This window comes from Oscarella lobularis, chromosome 5 (genome assembly GCF_947507565.1).
Source record: "Oscarella lobularis chromosome 5, ooOscLobu1.1, whole genome shotgun sequence".
Lineage (NCBI taxonomy): Eukaryota > Metazoa > Porifera > Homoscleromorpha > Homosclerophorida > Oscarellidae > Oscarella > Oscarella lobularis.
In genome coordinates, this window is record NC_089179.1 from 2,456,533 (window position 1) to 2,474,052 (window position 17,520).

The window sequence follows — 17,520 nt, forward strand, 5'->3', positions numbered from 1 at the left end:
CTTCATCCAATTAAACAAAATACGCAAAAAGGAAAGTTGTCTAAAAGGTACGAATTTTGCTGAGTGAGTGCAGGTAGGACATCATTTTCAACATAAAGTACCCAACTGGTCGTCGTTCTCTCATATCTTTCTTCGAGTACGCTCGTCGGGAGAGCTTACACCAAAATGTCTGTTCTGTGTGAGTGTTGCCATTGTGTTCTTGATGTTGTTTGCTGCTTGGTGCGTTGTGTCTGCTAAATGTTGCATATGCATGAATTTGGAGTTTTTCCATAGCGTGCGCTGGTTAGTATGGACGATGCTTCTGTTTCTCGCCGTCAACACTAACGTAGAGAGCAGAAGCGACAACAGAAAAAACGGAGAACAGAAGGTTTAGCCGATTTAGAGCGTACAACCTCAGAACTGAAGGAGAAAGCAGATCAGTTGAATTATGACAAGGAAAAGCTTACTACGCTAGTCTCCAATTCTTTGCAATGGCGAACAATGTCTTTAAAACCTGTTTGTAGTGAGTTAGCAAATAAAAACCAAAAAATCAGCGTTTATCGTCGCCGTCTTAGAGAAGAAAACATCGGCACGGCTGTCACTAGTATTTAAACTGTGATCTATGTACAGAATAAAGAAGCTATCCTTCCAAAGCAGATTGTATCATTTGCAGAGAAAGTGGCCTCTGCTTTGGCTTACATGCACGGGTTGAAGAAACCGCTGGTCCACAGAGATTTGAAACCGGCAAATATTTTGGTACAAGAGTCAGATATTTCTCTTTTTTTAAATACATAAAACCACCATAGGTTGATGAAGGACGAGAAAACGTCTATCTTTGCGACATGGGCCTAGCGACAGTCAAAACAAGTCTGGCCACACTCACTTCTTGCGGCTCCGATGGAACGGCGAGTTATATTTTTCCGGAGACGGCACTTCAAAGAAAATTTGGTTCTGCGTCTGATGTTTGGGCATTCGGTCTCATTCTGGTTGAGATGGCTACCGAAATGAGAGCGTGGGGTTCCCTTGTTACAGCCGTTGAGTTAGCTACCCTTCTTGTTCAGTCTGCTCAGCCGCCTTCCCTCGCGCACGTTCCAATTCACCTCACGTCCCTTTGTGGAAAGTGCCTTGCCTATTCCCCCAAGGATCGTCCAACAATGGTGAGAATTGCGGCCGATCTAAGAGAAATGACAATTAGATACTGATTTGTTTTATGGTAAACGTTTTTGTTGCTCTAATTTTGTTTGGAGTTGATTTTCTTGAGAGATCTGAGTTGCTCTAAACCTTAAGTTGAGTTGGGTTGAAAAATGACTTATGCGCGTAACACTTCCTTTTGTTTGGTTCAATTGTAAAGAAGTTGTTTGACGCTACGGCAAATATTTAAACATGACAGAAAAACCTTCATTTATCTAATTTTCTTCCATGTCGTCAGCAATCGTGTCCGCGACGAGAGAAAAAGCGTCCAAGGCTTTGTCCACATTTCCGGGTTGCTGCCTTCAATTATCTGCCAGTATTTTGTCTGCCAAATTTTTGAAGTCATCGGAAAAAGGCATGGGCATTGGCCTTCTGTCTTGATCAATGTCCACCTCCTGTAGATCATTGACATCCAAATTAAATCAATGGCTTCGACCTCCTAAATTAGAAGATATTTGTATATATAGAGGTATCTAGTAAAACCTTCAATTTCTGGAGCATGGTACAGAAGCTCTGGAATTCCTGCAGGCGATTCCGCCTGCTTGCTTTTCCTAACGCGATAAAAGTTCCACTCGCGAGCTATTTTGTTTAGCTCATTTTGTATTACATTCATAAAGCAGTATCGAACACAGTCCTGTGTTTAAAAACGTTAGAACGCGCAGGGTAACAGCACTTATGAAAGTTTGAAGTTAAAGCCAATGGAGGTAAAAATAATTATAGGCAGTGTACACATCACTTGTTTCTCAAAACTTGAAGCTTATTTCAGTGCCTTTTCTTGTTTGGTTGCACGTGACGCCACAGGTGCACAAAAAGATCCAAATGAAAAAACTTCAAATACCTGCTATAGATAAGGGAATACGCGTACCTTCTGCGGTTCTGCGAAGGTCGGGTCTTTCGAAAGACAATTAGAGCATTTTAAAAACAAATACAGCATTTGAAATAATTGTGTGCTTTTCAATCTTACTTACGTCTCCTAAATTAAATTGTGTTACTATTCACACAATTACCCAAGTTAATTTAATTTAAATATACTTTCTTCGCACGAAAGAATCTTTTTCTGAGGAACTAACAGGGAAAAAATATAGAGCATTAGAATTGAAAATTCATCAGATGTTATACAAAATTTACATTTGCCTTTACACTTAACAGCACTTTGTTCCAGCTCTTTTATTCTTCTCTAAAAAATTCTATCCGTTTAATCAACTACACGCAATCTGCTTCTTTTCTTTATAACAGGAAAAGGAGAAAATCAGTAGCGTTAACTAAATTACTTGAATCAGTTAGTTTTCTGCTTACCGGCATCTGTCTTCTTCTCTCACCAACAGGTGCTACAGAAAATTGAAGTGCTAGAGCAAACATGCAGTTAATTAACATTATTCAGGATCCTACCCTAAGCAACCTCACCCAATTCCGCGGCTGGTGGTGGGGGCAGGGCAGACTTTCGATACGCATGCGCGCGTTGCTACGAGCGAACTTGTTACTTTCGTTGTCGATTTCTCTGTGTTCGTAAGGAATATACACTTGTACGGAAGGTGAGAAACTTCTTATTGACCGATGGTTTATCCACCAAAGTATCAGAGTCGGGGACCCTCTACTTGTGGTACCTAAATTTCAGCCTGTTTTCTTGCCTTAGTAGAGTTTGTCAATGCGTCCAATTTACTGTGCGCAAATTATTTAACATATCGCTATTGCTCGGGTGTAGGAACGAGAATCAACTGACGAAAGAGGTATCTAATATCGCTTTTTTGGAAAACACGCTTTTCGATGTGAAACTCTGTTAGCGATACGTCCGTTTTTTGTTAGGTATGAGGCTAAATATTTTGCACTTTGGGTTTATTATATATAGTTGTGGTCCAGGTATCGATCTCTTTGAGTGGCCGACGCAAATTTCTTTCGTGCTGCTGCGGCAGGTACGGACTCAATTTCCGTCCTTAAATGACTCAGAAACTCGCCTGTCGTGTAGTAGTCATCCGCTTCTTCTCTGTCCTCTTCTCCATCGTCATCGACTTCATGCTGTGCTTGATCATCTGGTTGTTCGATAGCTGAAGTTGCAGGTTGGGCGCTTAGAGACTTGGAAAAGGATTGTCCAAGTTCTTTTACTTTTTCCTGCAGAAATCGCTCACAGAAGACACAGGACGTCGTTGCTGCTAAGCACTCCTGGTGGAACGAGTGGCCACAGCTGAGCAGTATGGCCGTGTCACTCTGGCTGGAGCACGTTTCCAAGTCGCACAGCAAATCGTCAGAGGGTATTTTTGAAGTGGAGAATCCCAGTGGAAACAAGCGTTGATCCAATGTGCAGCCTAGGACGCCTAGTTTAAAGAATTTTCTTTTCTTTGATTCCGTCATCTCTCCACTTGTGCTGTTTTGAAAGATGTCGACGAATTTCGCTACCAGATACTCCGCAGACTTTCCCGCCAGGTGTGACACGTTTTGTTTTGCAGGCATTTTTGCTGGAGGCGCCAAAAAGTTTGCCGCGAAAGCTGTGTCGAACTTTTTGGCGCTAAGGACGTGCGCAAACTCTGCAATCTGTTGAGCACTTGCCCAAGACGGACACTGCATTCTCAAGAGACTGTGGAAAATTTCCACTTTTTTTTCACTAAGGACGTTCAAGTATCTGGAGAAGGTCGGCGTCCATTCAGGTAAGACGGTTTCATAGTGCAGCCAGTCACTTATAGTGGAGAGCATGGCCTTGTTATAATGGTGACGCTGCTGTATGATAAATACTATTGATAGCCGGATCATCGAGTTTTGCCATAGATGGTACAGGCTGCCACGATGGATGGTTGAGTAGAAGAAGAAAACTAGTGGGACAAGCTCATCTAAGAGGTGACGCAGAAGTAGAAATTCTCGATCCTTTCCGATTTCAAATAGAGCCAAGATGTTTTCTCGAATCATCATCCACCCACCGATCACCGCTGCGATCAAAGTCGTCATCCGTTCGTAACGAGGCTTCTTTGGCAGTACTTTGCGGGTGCCAAAGAGATGCTTAAATAGCCCTATAACATACATATAAGTATATATATATTATATTATATATTAATATGTATCAATAAAATATATAGAATATTTATTAATTTAGTATATGTTTATATAATGTACAGGTATTACCTTCAAAGATCGGATGGTAAAGGGTAAACAGATTTTCTAACGAGTTCAAGTAGATATGAAACGGGCCTAAGACAGGCAGCAGAGAGTTGAAAACTGCATGCTCAGGGTTCTAATAATTAAGTAATGATAAATGAGGGTTAACACGTATTCTATAATAAGTAATGGACTAGTTTACCTGAGCAATAATATTTTTTTGAAAATAGAACGTTGGATAATCGCCTATTGACGGCAAAGCATTTTGCTTCAGGTACCTGAAAAATAATTTAGTAATATTTATTCAAAATCTAATTAGTTTACTGTTTCAGAGACGGGTGAATATCTAAGGCATTTGTCAGCACGCACTTGTAATCTTCCATTGATTTCAGATTTTGATGAAGCTCGTCGATCAGTCGAACACTTCGGAGGAGATCAAGTTCTCTTTGATTGGGTGCCTCGTAGCACCTAGGATAGAGTCTTTACCAGTCGATATTGTTTGGTTTCCGGCACTTACCGTAAATCAACTAAAGTTTTATGAATATCTTTCAAATTGAGATTTCGGAAATTCTCCGGAAGAGAAGACAGCCAGTTTTTTGTGAAGTATTCGGGTAAATACGTGGAAACGTGATCCCAGGTGCGTCCGACGTTAACAGCTCCTTTATTGGTATCAGATGTTGGCTTGTAGTGAATGGACGTCGTTTGAGGAAGAGGGAGAGGAATTCCCCCAATTGTATCTTGTACGTCAACTATGCACGTAGCCATGTGTATGGCAGTTGATGTTACAGATGATGTCGGGCGTTGAATGGTGTGAATGGCGTGGAAGTCGTCGATAATGAGCAAGGTAAGCTGATTATTATCAACCGCACTTCTAATAAATGTTTCTACCTATTATTTATACATGAATTATAATAAATATATATCTGGGGCATATTCACCTGTTTTTTATTGTCTTTCGCGAGATCCTTTCTGAATCTCAGTATCGTTCGAGGATGGCCACATATTCCGATCGATCTTCCACACTCAAGAGCTGCTTCGGAGCAGCCTGCGAGAGACAAATGCAACCCAACGTCGTTGACAAATGTGGTTAGTTGCCGAAAATCATGATTTCAAAATTTTTAGTTTGAATAATTTACAATTTTTTACCTGGTTGCCAAGGTATGCAAGACGATACAGTTCAGCTACCACTCTCTGGCGCTTTAGGTCGCCTCTTCTGTCCACGTCTAAACTGCTCGAGTATTCGCTGGTGATAACCTTCTTCAGGATGTCGAACAGCCCAGGAGCGTGCACGCTGCAGAATTCTTCCATTTCATCTGCTCTGTATAATTTGTTTCCTTCCCTGCCGATATGATGGTCGAAGAGAGCCTTCTGGAAGGATTTCATCAGCCCAGAGAAGTCTATTAGTAGGACATTAATTAAATGCTAAAATGCAGATGGAGACCTGTCTGCTCAATTACCGGGATTCGACCGAGACTCCTCAAGTCTCCTGTTCTCGTCTTCTAAGTCTGATATCCGACGGCGACACCTCGACAACTCACTCTGCATGCGTCCCAGTTCGGCTTTTGTTCTGGCAAGCTCGGTAGTACCCCGAGTTCTTTCCAAATCGGACACTTCCGTGCAGGTAGGCTGCGAAATCAAATTAGCATAATGCTAATACAGGTTACGTAGTACAAACCTGTACGGCAGCAACTCTCTTGGCCGGTGGTTCGTAGCGAGGATGTTCGATGAGCTGCTCGCACGAATCCATCTCCTTGAAGTGGTACCAGCACACGTACGCAGCAGGCTCTCCGGTTATTTCGTCGAGAGGAGCGCAAAGACGAGACGGACACGCGCGCAGGGAGCCTGAACAGCGATCCGCATCGAAGCGAAAAGCACAACGACGAAATTCGTCGTAGCGAATACGCGAATGGTCAAGGCAAAGGCAAACGTCGTCGTAGAATCCGCGTTCTCTTGCTTCTCTACCGTTGTAGGTTTCGAGGGTGCCGAAGCAAGGCGTTTCAGACGCGCGTCGCGCTCGCGTGACGTGGCCGAGAGTGTAAAAACACTGCGCGAGGCTGTTCATAACTGAAGCAATCCACGAAATCGTCGAAACCGAAGGCGCGCGAACGATCTGTCGATCTGGCAGGATCGGGCTGTAAGTTCGCGCGATTTTTGCACGATTTAGCTACAGAATGGAACATTTCTTCGCTACGTAAGTTTGCTAGTAGCTGTTCTAGAGCGAAACGTCACGACGTTGCGAAGATAAGATCAGCTGAGGATTGGCCCGCCGACTTCAGCGCCGTTTTTCTCGAAACACGTACCCTATTTTTTTATTTACGTATGAGTCAGATGAAAGTGTGATAAATGCTCTTTCGATCGGTGCGTCGTTCGAGCTTATCGTGGGTGACCCCGCCTTATCGTGGCTGATCGAATTCGATTAAGTAATTATCCTATACGTAATTCGCCTAGCAACGCGCGCATGCGTATCGAAAGTCTGCCCTGCCGGTGGTGGGTGGTAGTGACTGAGATAATGAAGATAATGAAAATGACAAAAGTGGTGAAAGTTCAGTTGTTGGTGAGAATTTAACCATTCACACAAACCTCACCTTGAGCTTGTGAAAGAGGTTTTCTGTTTTCAGAGCAAGCAAAAGCAGGAAATTTAAAATTAGTCAAAAATGCAACGCACTTGCACATACTTTACAACCACATAAATTACCTTGAGCAGTTTCTGGTAATTTCTAAAAAGAACAGCATTTACATAAAAAACAAATCTCCATTATTGTCACCTCTATTTGCTTTGAGGCTTCTTTCAGTTCAAAATTTTCTTTTACTAACTCATTAATTTCGATCTAAAAGCAAGAATTGCAATTCATGAAAGACTCATTACTGCTACCTTTATTTCGTCATCAGCTTCTTGTTTTAATTAAGAGAAATTATTTACTGTAGTCATGAACAGCGGCTGACACAAGAGCCATTTGAAGGAATCAACTTTTGTATACATTCTCTTTCAATTTTACTTTCATAATCCTGTAAACTTTTACAGCGCCATTGTCATCTATTATAGTGTACTATTATTATTCATACATTCATCGACGGCGTATGCACAATCAATTAACCCATAGCCTTCTCCCTGCTTTTTGCCGGGTCACCGTAGCCAATCAATGTCCTAGCAGCATATAGCTTGTCAGCAATTTTCCTAATTTTCGCCGAAGTATTAACAGTCTGGAAGCCTGGTTTTGTTCCTTCATCAAATCAAGATATATTGTCTTATCATCAGGGATCTTAATCATCTCTCTAAAGTAAACTAAAGTAAACTATTTAAATTAACACTGTTGAAAATATAACTAACATTCGGAACAGCAAACGCCTCGCAGAATTGGTGCGCAATTGAACCAGAAAATTGTCTCTCATCGCCGATGTTTCCAGCTAATTGCACAAAGCACTTATCCGTCATTCTGTCGCTAGCGCTTTCTCCTGTCCTACGCGAATAAGTTTTGGACGTTGCGCTTGACGAGCGAGGCCCGTCGCGCTTTGGCACGTCAGCTCCACCGTCACTGGATGTAGCATCGTTGCTGTTTCCACGGACGGCTTTGTAATCTTGTATGTCATTAGAAACAGCACAAATCTGACATTGTAAAATATCACTGTTACCTGCTTTGCCTTAAGGTACTGTAACCCACTCTATTTGGGTCGCTAGGAGGTAATATCAAAGTCGTTTCCAATTCTTGGGGCGTTATAGACATCCCAAACCTTTTGATAACGTCAGTTCTGTGATGGTTGGGTTAGGCGCATATAACTACTAGTTCACCCATAAACGTCCAAAGCAAGAAAAGGTGCCCATTACTCCACGTATCATCGATAAGCTCGATGATCTACACAGCGGCACAGGTGACGGTCAGTGAAACTAGATATTAGCTTCCGGGCCCTTAGTAGGTGGTGTAATTACTCGATCAACGAATGCTACCTTTCAACTAGCGTTAAAGAAAGTGTACGTTGAGCCAGTCGTTAGCGCAGTTGCACGTTTTTTACTGTCAGTAAGAAAGCCAAAACGGTGTAACTAAATGTTTACTAAGCATGTCTATCTTTATACTCTCTGTATTATTCCAATAAAGGAAAATACAATGTTCAGTTTTATAAGTGTGAAAGGTGAATTACTATCAGCGGCGTAACCAAGATTTAGGTAACGGGGACAGAGATGCTTCGCGCAAAAAAGCGCAAAAAATTTTTTAATGTGGGCGTCGTTACCACAATTTAAAATGTCTTATAGTACCTGTATGCGTGAACTGTTTCATTTTTTTTCACGCACGATACGCAAAAAAATTGAGGAAGGCAGAAAGCCGAAAACACTGCCTGGGTTTGTCGTTTTTGTTACGCGTATTGAAGATACGGAAGTCGCTCATAAAAAAGAAGACTACAAATACGAAGAAAACTGCGAATCGTCAACGGCAAAGAAAAAGAAGAATGCAACGTACACAAAGAAACCTCGAAAGGTACCACCAACAAAGAACATTCGAAAATAGTTACTATTAATTACTATTAGAGTAACCCAATAATTGTCACCTTTATTTGTTCTAATTGGTCTTTAGTTTTTTTATTTTCTAGTTCTCATTCCTTGATCTAACAAGCAGTATTTTGCAAATCTGCCACGTGACCCGGAGAAACGGTCGGGTCAAACGACCTTGTAGCCTCAGACCCTTTACAGCGTGCTAAACGTGGTCGTGGGTGCCTGCTTGAACCGTGTGGGCAGTATACAGGGACTGAACCAACGATAGACAAATCAACGATCGAGCAACCGCTCCGGTTGCTCGATCGCTGATTCGCTGAAGCCCGAAACGTGTTATGACGCAGTCGAAACTTATTATTTGGAATCCAATTTCCGAGGCGAGCACCCATCCTTTTGTGCACGTGACCAACACAATCGAGTTTCCGGACTGCATGCTCGTTTCCGTAAATATTTTTTATTGCGTCGAATGAACTTGAGTCGCCGTCGCCGATGAACGTCGTGTATCTAAGATTCGCGTAAAACATGAGAAAAAGGAAAAGACCAATTTACCTCAATTTGTATTTCTCGATTGACCTGCTAAAGATAATTTCCGCGCCCTTTGTCTTCATCGCCTTGGCAGACCCGGAATATTATTTTCAGCACCTGGGTTCGTGCTTCACCAGCCATTCTTCATACGCGGGGCTGCTTTTATCGATTCTGAATCACTGATAATGGCATCAACATCAAATAATTTGTGTCATGTATTACTACTGTACAGTAGTACATCCAATTCTTGGAATGATTTACAAAAAGAGGAGAACACGTTGAAGTCAATCACGCTTCTTTCAAGTACTACGACTTGTACACCGTAGAGCGAACTGAATTCACGTCTCGCCGATGTGCCGTCAAAAGAAATTGCGACGTCGATTACATCATTTTCAGTCGCTCCAATTCGTTGCCGATGCTTCTCGATGGCCCGTCGAGCAGATTCCTCAAACACCTGTAAACAAAATTAGGTTATCCAAGAAATTGTGCCTAGTCTAGAACCTAGAACTTACTGTTCCTAAAACCTCACACAGTCCTTCAAAATGATTTTCCCAGCTGTTGTATAGGGAAGGCATAGGCATATTCATGACTCCGGCAAATCTGACAAATCCAGCCCTGTTGGATTCTGTGCCTAATGCCGCAAGAGCTGTTCTCCTATTCACATCATAACTTTGCCCGCGGGTGCCGGGACGAAGACGGGAAGTATAGAATGAATGCGACGAAGGGCAGCTATCGCATGTCATGGTAATCATGGACGCGAATCCTTTGCGCTCGCCCTCGTTTTCCGATAATGTTACTCCACCCTTCTTGCAGCTACGGCAGACGAGAAACCACAAAATTGCTGGACCGAGTTGACGCATATCAATTAGCCGGTATAAAGGGGCGTCAGCGGTCGAGAAAGGTGTGAGAGCATCTTCGCGGCATTCCGCCGATTCACTCGCACGTGCCTGCGAAGACGGAGCACTGGCAAGCTTCTCCGCTGACGGTCCGACCGCCGACCGTTGCAAATCTCCTTCTTAAGAACTTCCGGGCACGCCAACCCTTTCCGGTTCTTCCCTCGACGGTCCCACTGCGGTTTTTTGGCGTAGGATAGCGTCCCTCGAAAGCCTGCTCTTTTTGTCTTCGACTTTTGACCCATTTCAGAGACCAAATGCAGCGAAAAGAAGTAAAAAGAAAAAGCGCGCGCGTTAGACAAAAAACCACAAGAATCTGGCTTTCTACAGAATTTTCGACTTCGATCACGACGGAAACGTTTATCCTGACTCTCGAAAGAACAAGCGAAAACACTAAAACGGGAGTAGAAGGCTGTCTAGAGGAAGAAGAAAACGTCCCTCCTATTCACACGATTTTTTGCAGGTTCCTCAAGTCGCGCGACCTTCGCATTCGGCGGAAATGAAAGACAAAGGATAGAAAGATCGTGTAAGTTTATTTTTTACAAAAAAATAAGAAAAAGGTTGGCTTTGTCCACAATACCACCTTAATTCGCGCTTTGCAATACGTGCAAAGCGAGGTCATTGGCCGTGTGGATACGCTGGCAACCGACAGACATCTCCAGATATCAATTTTCATAAATAAAACAGACACATTGATCATCAGTGTGATATTTGGCACTTTGCAAAGTGTCGTGAAGAAGCTGGCATTTTGCTAAAACGACCAAGGGATCGCCTATAGCTGAAGCCGTCGATTGCAGCAATCAGCAGCCATCTTTGGTGGAATGCTGCAACCTGCCATGCAAATTTTGCGTAAAATATTTATGTCAATACTCCACCACATAAGGAATGTTCATCACTGTGCAGGGAGAAAGCATTTTCTTCAGTGAGAGCACCCGCCGTACTCTCCAGCAGAGCAGCGAACGTGGCTGAGTCTTTGACTCCAGCGTACGAAAAGCTGAAGTCGGTGTAATGACGAAGTAATTGCCCTAATTAATGTAGCCACTTGCCCTGCGAAAAAGGTCTGCTAGTTCTTCAACGACAGCGTCAGTACACTTTGGGAGCTCTGTTTGAACGTTGCAACACTGAATCATAACAAAAACGTTGCAAGACAATTCGCCAGAACCAAAGAAGGGGAAAGGCGCTTCAAATTAGACTGAAGCAAGCGGCGGCACGCAAAGAAGATCCGCCAGAAAAAGAAATACCAATATCTGAAAGATCTTATTGTACGAAAAAAGGAAGCTCTTTTATCTGGCGGTTATGGGCAAATTGCATGCGAAAGCGCGGCAGAAGAATAGCCTGCCAGTAAATATCCCCAGGTCAAACAAGCAAGAGGCCGTAGAGAAGCATAGAACGAGGTTCCGTCTTCGTAGCGAAAAAAATAATTGGCCTTAATTATTTTCGATAACTCCTAATTTCTCGAAGATACTTATTTCTCAACTCAATGATATCTCGTCGTTCGTAAAAGAAGGCCTTGTCGCCACGCGTGGCATACCTAAATTTCAGCTTCCGTAGGACTTTGTGAAGAGTCGATCGTCCTTACGGAAAATTTCCGTCTGTTTTTAATTTAGTGACAATTTTGTCTAAAGTGGGGGTATTCCTGACTCTCGTAAAATTGAGGCACTGTCTGTTTTATTAATTAAGACCCTCATGACTGTAAACTGACGCGGAACACTAAGTGAATTATCTTTCCATTTTACGAGATGGAATTTATACTCCACTAGGCGGAGTATAAATTCCCGCAGGCGAAATTTATATTCCGCTTAGTAGAATAGAAATTCCAGAAGACGGAATCTATACTTCACTAGGCAGAGCGAGTTGCATACACTTGTACCTCGGGGATTCCTTTTATTTCCTCTTCAGAAAGAACGTAAAGAAAAAGAAAATTTTCGAAACCTCCTTCTGAATGACCCGAAAAAAAGCTAGAGCGAGTATTTATCAGAATTACGCGGCCTCTATAAACTGTCGCAGTCCTCAAATAATTCAGACTCCACGTTTCCTGGATGGTTGCGTCTAAATATAAAAACTGCTTACACAATTGAACATCAATCTCGACGGAGTTGTACCTGTATTCAACCAATTTTGTTAATGCATTGTGGCATGTTGTGCAATTCTCCGCTTCCAGTTTCTCCAATTCTGATAATATTACTGCCAAATGCAATTTTAGAAATTGTCCAAGACAATTTCAAAAATTGTCTAAGATGATTTTAAAAATAGTCTAAAACAATTTTAAATACATCCAAGACTATTTTAAAAATAAACAATTTAAAAATTAGAAATGCGAACTAGCTAATGTAGAAATATAATATGAAAAATATAAAGACGTAAAATACAAGGACATACGTGTTGCGGCGGCTTTCATAAATTCTCCTTTAGAGAAATAAAAGTCAATGTTATACAAGTATTTAGTTTTTCTTGACCTCCTTGGGTTACTTTTGATACGTGAAACTTGAAAAAAGGATTAATCCAGCCTAAATCTTGCTCTCTCATTTCAGCGCACTCCCGACTGAGGTTGCTGATGTGGATCTGGTACAGGATCAAGTGCAATTGCTGGTGAGAATTAAAACAATTCACGCAGTTTTAATTAACATTAAATTGGATTTTACCCTGAGCAACTCCGTCGTGCAGTGCTGGTACTGTAGTGGCGGCGAAGGCAGTGGTGATGGTGGCGGTGGAGATGGAGGCGGTGGTAGCGTTGCTAGTGAGAATTAGAACAAATCACGCAGTTAAGTTTGGAGCGAATTGAAAGTGCCTTCGCTCGTTTACTTAAGTTTGTAGCCAATTTCAAGTGCCGTTACTCGTTTACTTAAGTTTTGAGCCACTTTCAATTGCCTTCGCTCGTTTACTAAGTTTTGAGGTAATTACAAGTGCCGTCGCTCGTTTACTTAAGGTGGTTCAGTGCACCCACGCATAAGCTACCCACGTGACCCTTCCCCGGACTTGGCCGCGACATTCAAATAGAAAAACGTACCACGAAACGCGCAACGATAGTAGCATGATTTCTCTAAGATTTGGTCGAAGGATTAGTCGATAGCATGTATGCCGTTCGAGTAATCCTTCACGATAGTGCAAAAGTACTTTTACACGTTTTTTGGCGTAGATTCCTTAGCAACTAGCCTAGTTCTTTTTCCGAAACGCATCGAAATACTCTTTTCTAAAGATCGGTCGAGGCGATTTCCATTCGGCTCTTTCGTTTGTCTACAATTACGCTTAAAGTATTGTTTCTATGGCCATATAAGACCGTTTTCCAGAGTCTACGCTGCGATTCGCGATCTCGCGCCCACGCGAAACAACATTAAAAGGGATACTAAAAACTTTGGTCGAGGCGATTTTAGATCTTTTGCTTAGTTTCGAAGTTACAGTTTGCGACCTTGTTGTCATGGGCGTGGCTAACGCGCGCACTGCTTTCTACACCAAAAATGCAGTAAAGCGCCCTTAACTAATTACTGTGGTACTTCTCGAGTATTCTCTAATCTATTGCTAGCAAACTGTGCCACATAATAGGCGAAAAACGAAGAAACGGTATCGCAGTAGTGGTAGCGCGCTAGGGCTTCACCAGGGGAACCTAACGGTCGCGTACGTTACGAGCCAATCTCATTGCAGCACGTGACCCTTAATTAAGTGCGTACTTCGTCGAACGCCTACGTGCCTTACATCATTGGAATCTTACGGGACAGAGGATTCCAATGATGTGATTCCCGATGGTGCACGACGAACGACGAACGACGCGGACACTAGCGCGCTTTAAAGTTGGGAAGTTTATGCGTGGGCGCACTGTATTGTGAATATTACGCTCACTTTGTTTTATTCCTAAAATAAAGTTTTTATCTGTAATGTCTATCTATGCTCACCTTCTATTCCAAGGTCTTCCAATCACTCTCCAGGCGACAACTGGTCCCTCCGATCCGTAGTTTTTGAGCATTGAAATTTCAAAAAAACAACTGTTAGAAGTCAATCGGGCTGAATTCTAGCGTACCTTTTAGTCCTATCGATGCGATCGCGTAGAAAACAGTGCTAAGGTTTCCGTTCCATAAAAATCAATTGCAAGATTGGCTTCTACAACAAGATTTTGACCCTTTTGCGTCCTTCAGACTTTTCAAGCGCTTCGAATACTTTGTTGAGTACCTTTCTATCGACGTCCAATTCGTTGATATCAACACAGCATCTCCTTTCATTCTAGCTTGAATGAGAAACGATAGAGCTAAATCCTACGCAAAAATTGAAGTTGGATCACGCGAGGGCGGCCATTTTGAATGCTCGGGATAATGACCGCCGAAGCCACGAGTAACGTCTTCTCGTCGTCGCCGATACTAAAATTGCGAGCTCTGGCCAAATCGTTTGCCAAAAGCCTATACAATCTTTAGCACTTTTTCTTTTAGGTAAAATACTGAAGGAAAAAGACTATCGCAATAAAGCTATTTTGGGAAAACTGTTGGAACGTTCAATTCTTCTTTTGACGACTCAAAGAGGGATCTTCTGTGTTCAAATGTGTTTTTTACGGAACAAAAGCAGTGGAATTTTGATTGCGAATCGCTGGAATCGATCACATCGCTCAGAGGGCAAGTAGAAGGCAAGGTGCGATGTCGTCTCTGCACGTGACAATTTCATTTTGCAGGTCCGCCTTTATCTAGGTACTTTCTCATAAACAAGGCAAACGAATCGTCGCGGTCAGGCTCCTCAAGACGAAAACCTTCAAAATCGCTGTCGTCGTCACTTTCAGTAGGATCGAGTTGAACGACTGCTGGTGGTCCAGAATTCATTGCTTCTACTGCGGCCTTGCTGAGCTCGCGAAATATCGATCGAACGTGGGTTACGTTCTGACGAGCCGTTCTTTTGGTGACCACTGGTGCCTTTAGAGAAAAAATGACTGAAGATTCTTTTCTAGAAATTACTTACGTTTGAGGAGTGAAAATCTTCGTCTTCACTTGAAGAATCTTCCTCTAGTGATGAATCAGACGAAGATGCCGTTTCTTCGTCTTCTTATTTCTTCCGTTCTTGGTCCTATTTCTAAAATTTACCTAATCTCTTCATATTGTTTGTTTTCTACTTTTCTCGTTGATCTTCCTTGACCGGTTCTCTTCCTCTACCTCTTCCTCTAGCTCGTCCCCTAGCTCTACCTCTAGCTCTTCCTCTTGCTCTGCCTCTTGCTGTCGCTCCACCCTGTGCGTTTCCCTGAACGCCAATCGCTCCAGCGCCATAGGTAGGGCCTTCTGCTTGCTCTTGTCGATCTCTCCCTTCTTTCTTTCTTTTCCTTCTTTTCCCTCTCGATTTTTTGAATTTTACGGTTGCCTTGTACAGTTCGCTTGATTTTATGCGAGCGTCGTCCAGGCTCTTGAAAGCTGACAACGAATGCCTTCCACCTGGCGTCCTATTGACCTCCAGCGCGCGAATGAAAGCTTTTGACCCGTGATTGAACTGGCTGGCAGAGAGCCTCGCTGCCGCCGTTATAATCACGGGCCCTCTGTATTTCGCCTTTGGCGCGTACGTCCACAAGGTGTTGTGGAAGGATTCGTTCTACAGAAAATGTTTCGGGTATTTATACATTAGTGTAACTAAGAACCTACGCCGTTTTGAGTTTTTCCCTCTTTGCAGCTTTGCAAGAGCGCTGGAGACGAAAGATCATGAAATATTCTTTTCAATTCGTGGAAAAACGCGTGAGGAAGAGGACGCCTTTTTTCTGTCGCATTTTGCCTTGCATGGGCACGTCGCCACCAGCACCAGGACGCTTCTCCTTCCGGACAAAAATGGTGACGATCTTCGTCCGTTTGAGGGCAGCAGGTTGGGCCATGAGCAAATGAATGCCCTGCGGATGGATCCTTTTGACTCACCTGCAGATGAAAATATTTGTGTCATTTTTTAGGGTATTGATGCTTACCTTTTTGTTTTTGTCAAAGGCTTCAACGCTGTGATACAGAGATGCCATCACGCTCTTTTTCATTGCGTCGACGTCTCCGCTGTTCGATTTGATGGCATAGCCATAATTTGAGCTCAAGCTAAAAATCATGAATATAGAAATCAGTTACGATCATTGAACAATCTATTGATACTGTTCAATTGCAAGGTGAGACAGTCGATTTCTTCCTGTTACGCTGCCCCCGTCTTCCATTATGATCTTCTTGGTGTTGGCGATCCAGTTCCGGAGACGAGCACCCATTCTTTTATGCACGTGTCCCACGCAATCAAGCTTTTTGACTGGATGCTCGTCTCCGTAAACGTTTTTGACGGCTTCAAAAGAACTGGAGTCGCCATCGCCGATGAACGTCGTATATCTACAGTGGGGTCCAAAAGTTAGAGGCACCCGCACTAAATTAGCGTTACCTTAGTTTTCGCGTCTCCTTCCCGACTTTTGCTCCCAGGAAACAATCTTTTTGGCACTAAAAGAGCGAGAAATTTAGAAGAGTGACTGTTTGCTCCACTTAGTGGTCGCCTCGCGCGGTTAGGTAGAGCATCGCTTTTATTCCTGATCCAAAACATACAAAGAACGGGCATTATTTCGTTCGCTCTGTGGAAACGCGATCGTAGATAGATCCTTCGAGGCATGCTCTTAAACGACACAATGTTAATAAGTCAGGTGACACTTATTTTGCTAAACGGAAGTTGTCGTGAAGCGCACTCTAGAGAAAAGGCGTGGATCAATTTCAAAACGAGAAGGCGTGTCATGTTTCAAATCCCCAGCCGTTTGTTTACCTCCTATTAACCAGTTATGGGTCAGAGGAAACTTTTGAAGCTAGAAGAGCGAGCTAGAATAGTTGCTCTGGCACTGGAAGGATATAATCAGAGCCAAATCAGCCGAAAACTGAATATCTCAAGGTGCGCAGCGCAAAAGAATTTGGCCAAAATGAAGGAAACAGGCTCCGTTGCTGATCGCAAGAGATGCGGCAGACCTAAAAAGACGACAAAAAACGATGACAACTACATAGTTCTAACATCAAGGCGAAACAAGAGAGCAACAGCTAATGATCTCCGAGCTCATCTGGAGTGTGCAACGGGCGTGACCGTTTCGAAGTCGACCATAAAGAGGCGGCTCCACGCAGCTGGCCTAAGAGGATGCGTCGCTGTTAAGAAACCTCTGTTGAGCAAAAGGCACAAATCTGCACGGAAAAAGTGGGCAAAAGAACGAAAAACCTGGACTGAAGACGATTGGTCTCGTGTGGTGTTTTCTGACGAGTCGACGTTCGAAGTTTTCAGCCACAGTCGCCAGCTTTACGTTCGCCGAAAGCCAAACGAACGATATTTGCCGGAGTGCCTTGCACCTACCGTGAAATTTGGAGGCGGCAAAGTGATGGTGTGGGGGTGTATGGCGGCGTCTGGCGTGGGAACCCTGGTGGTGGT

The 17,520-nt window shown here is 43.2% G+C and overlaps 1 protein-coding gene and 2 long non-coding RNA genes across 3 annotated transcripts; all 3 read left to right on the forward strand.

Moving 5' to 3' along the window:
- The first annotated feature begins 678 nt into the window (after positions 1–678).
- LOC136187358 (probable serine/threonine-protein kinase drkB) lies at positions 679–1,181 on the forward strand. The gene is made up of 2 exons (XM_065974939.1): positions 679–735; positions 786–1,181. The coding sequence occupies exons 1-2, from the start codon at positions 679–681 to the stop codon at positions 1,179–1,181; spliced, it is 453 nt and encodes a 150-aa protein (XP_065831011.1).
- A 1,524-nt stretch (positions 1,182–2,705) lies between these two features.
- Positions 2,706–3,164, forward strand: LOC136187271 (uncharacterized). Its single transcript, XR_010669898.1, has 4 exons — positions 2,706–2,897; positions 2,952–2,973; positions 3,028–3,080; positions 3,134–3,164. It is a non-coding gene; the product is annotated as an uncharacterized lncRNA (long non-coding RNA).
- A 1,425-nt stretch (positions 3,165–4,589) lies between these two features.
- Positions 4,590–5,095, forward strand: LOC136187141 (uncharacterized). Its single transcript, XR_010669856.1, has 3 exons — positions 4,590–4,888; positions 4,940–4,991; positions 5,040–5,095. It is a non-coding gene; the product is annotated as an uncharacterized lncRNA (long non-coding RNA).
- The last annotated feature ends 12,425 nt before the right edge of the window (positions 5,096–17,520 follow it).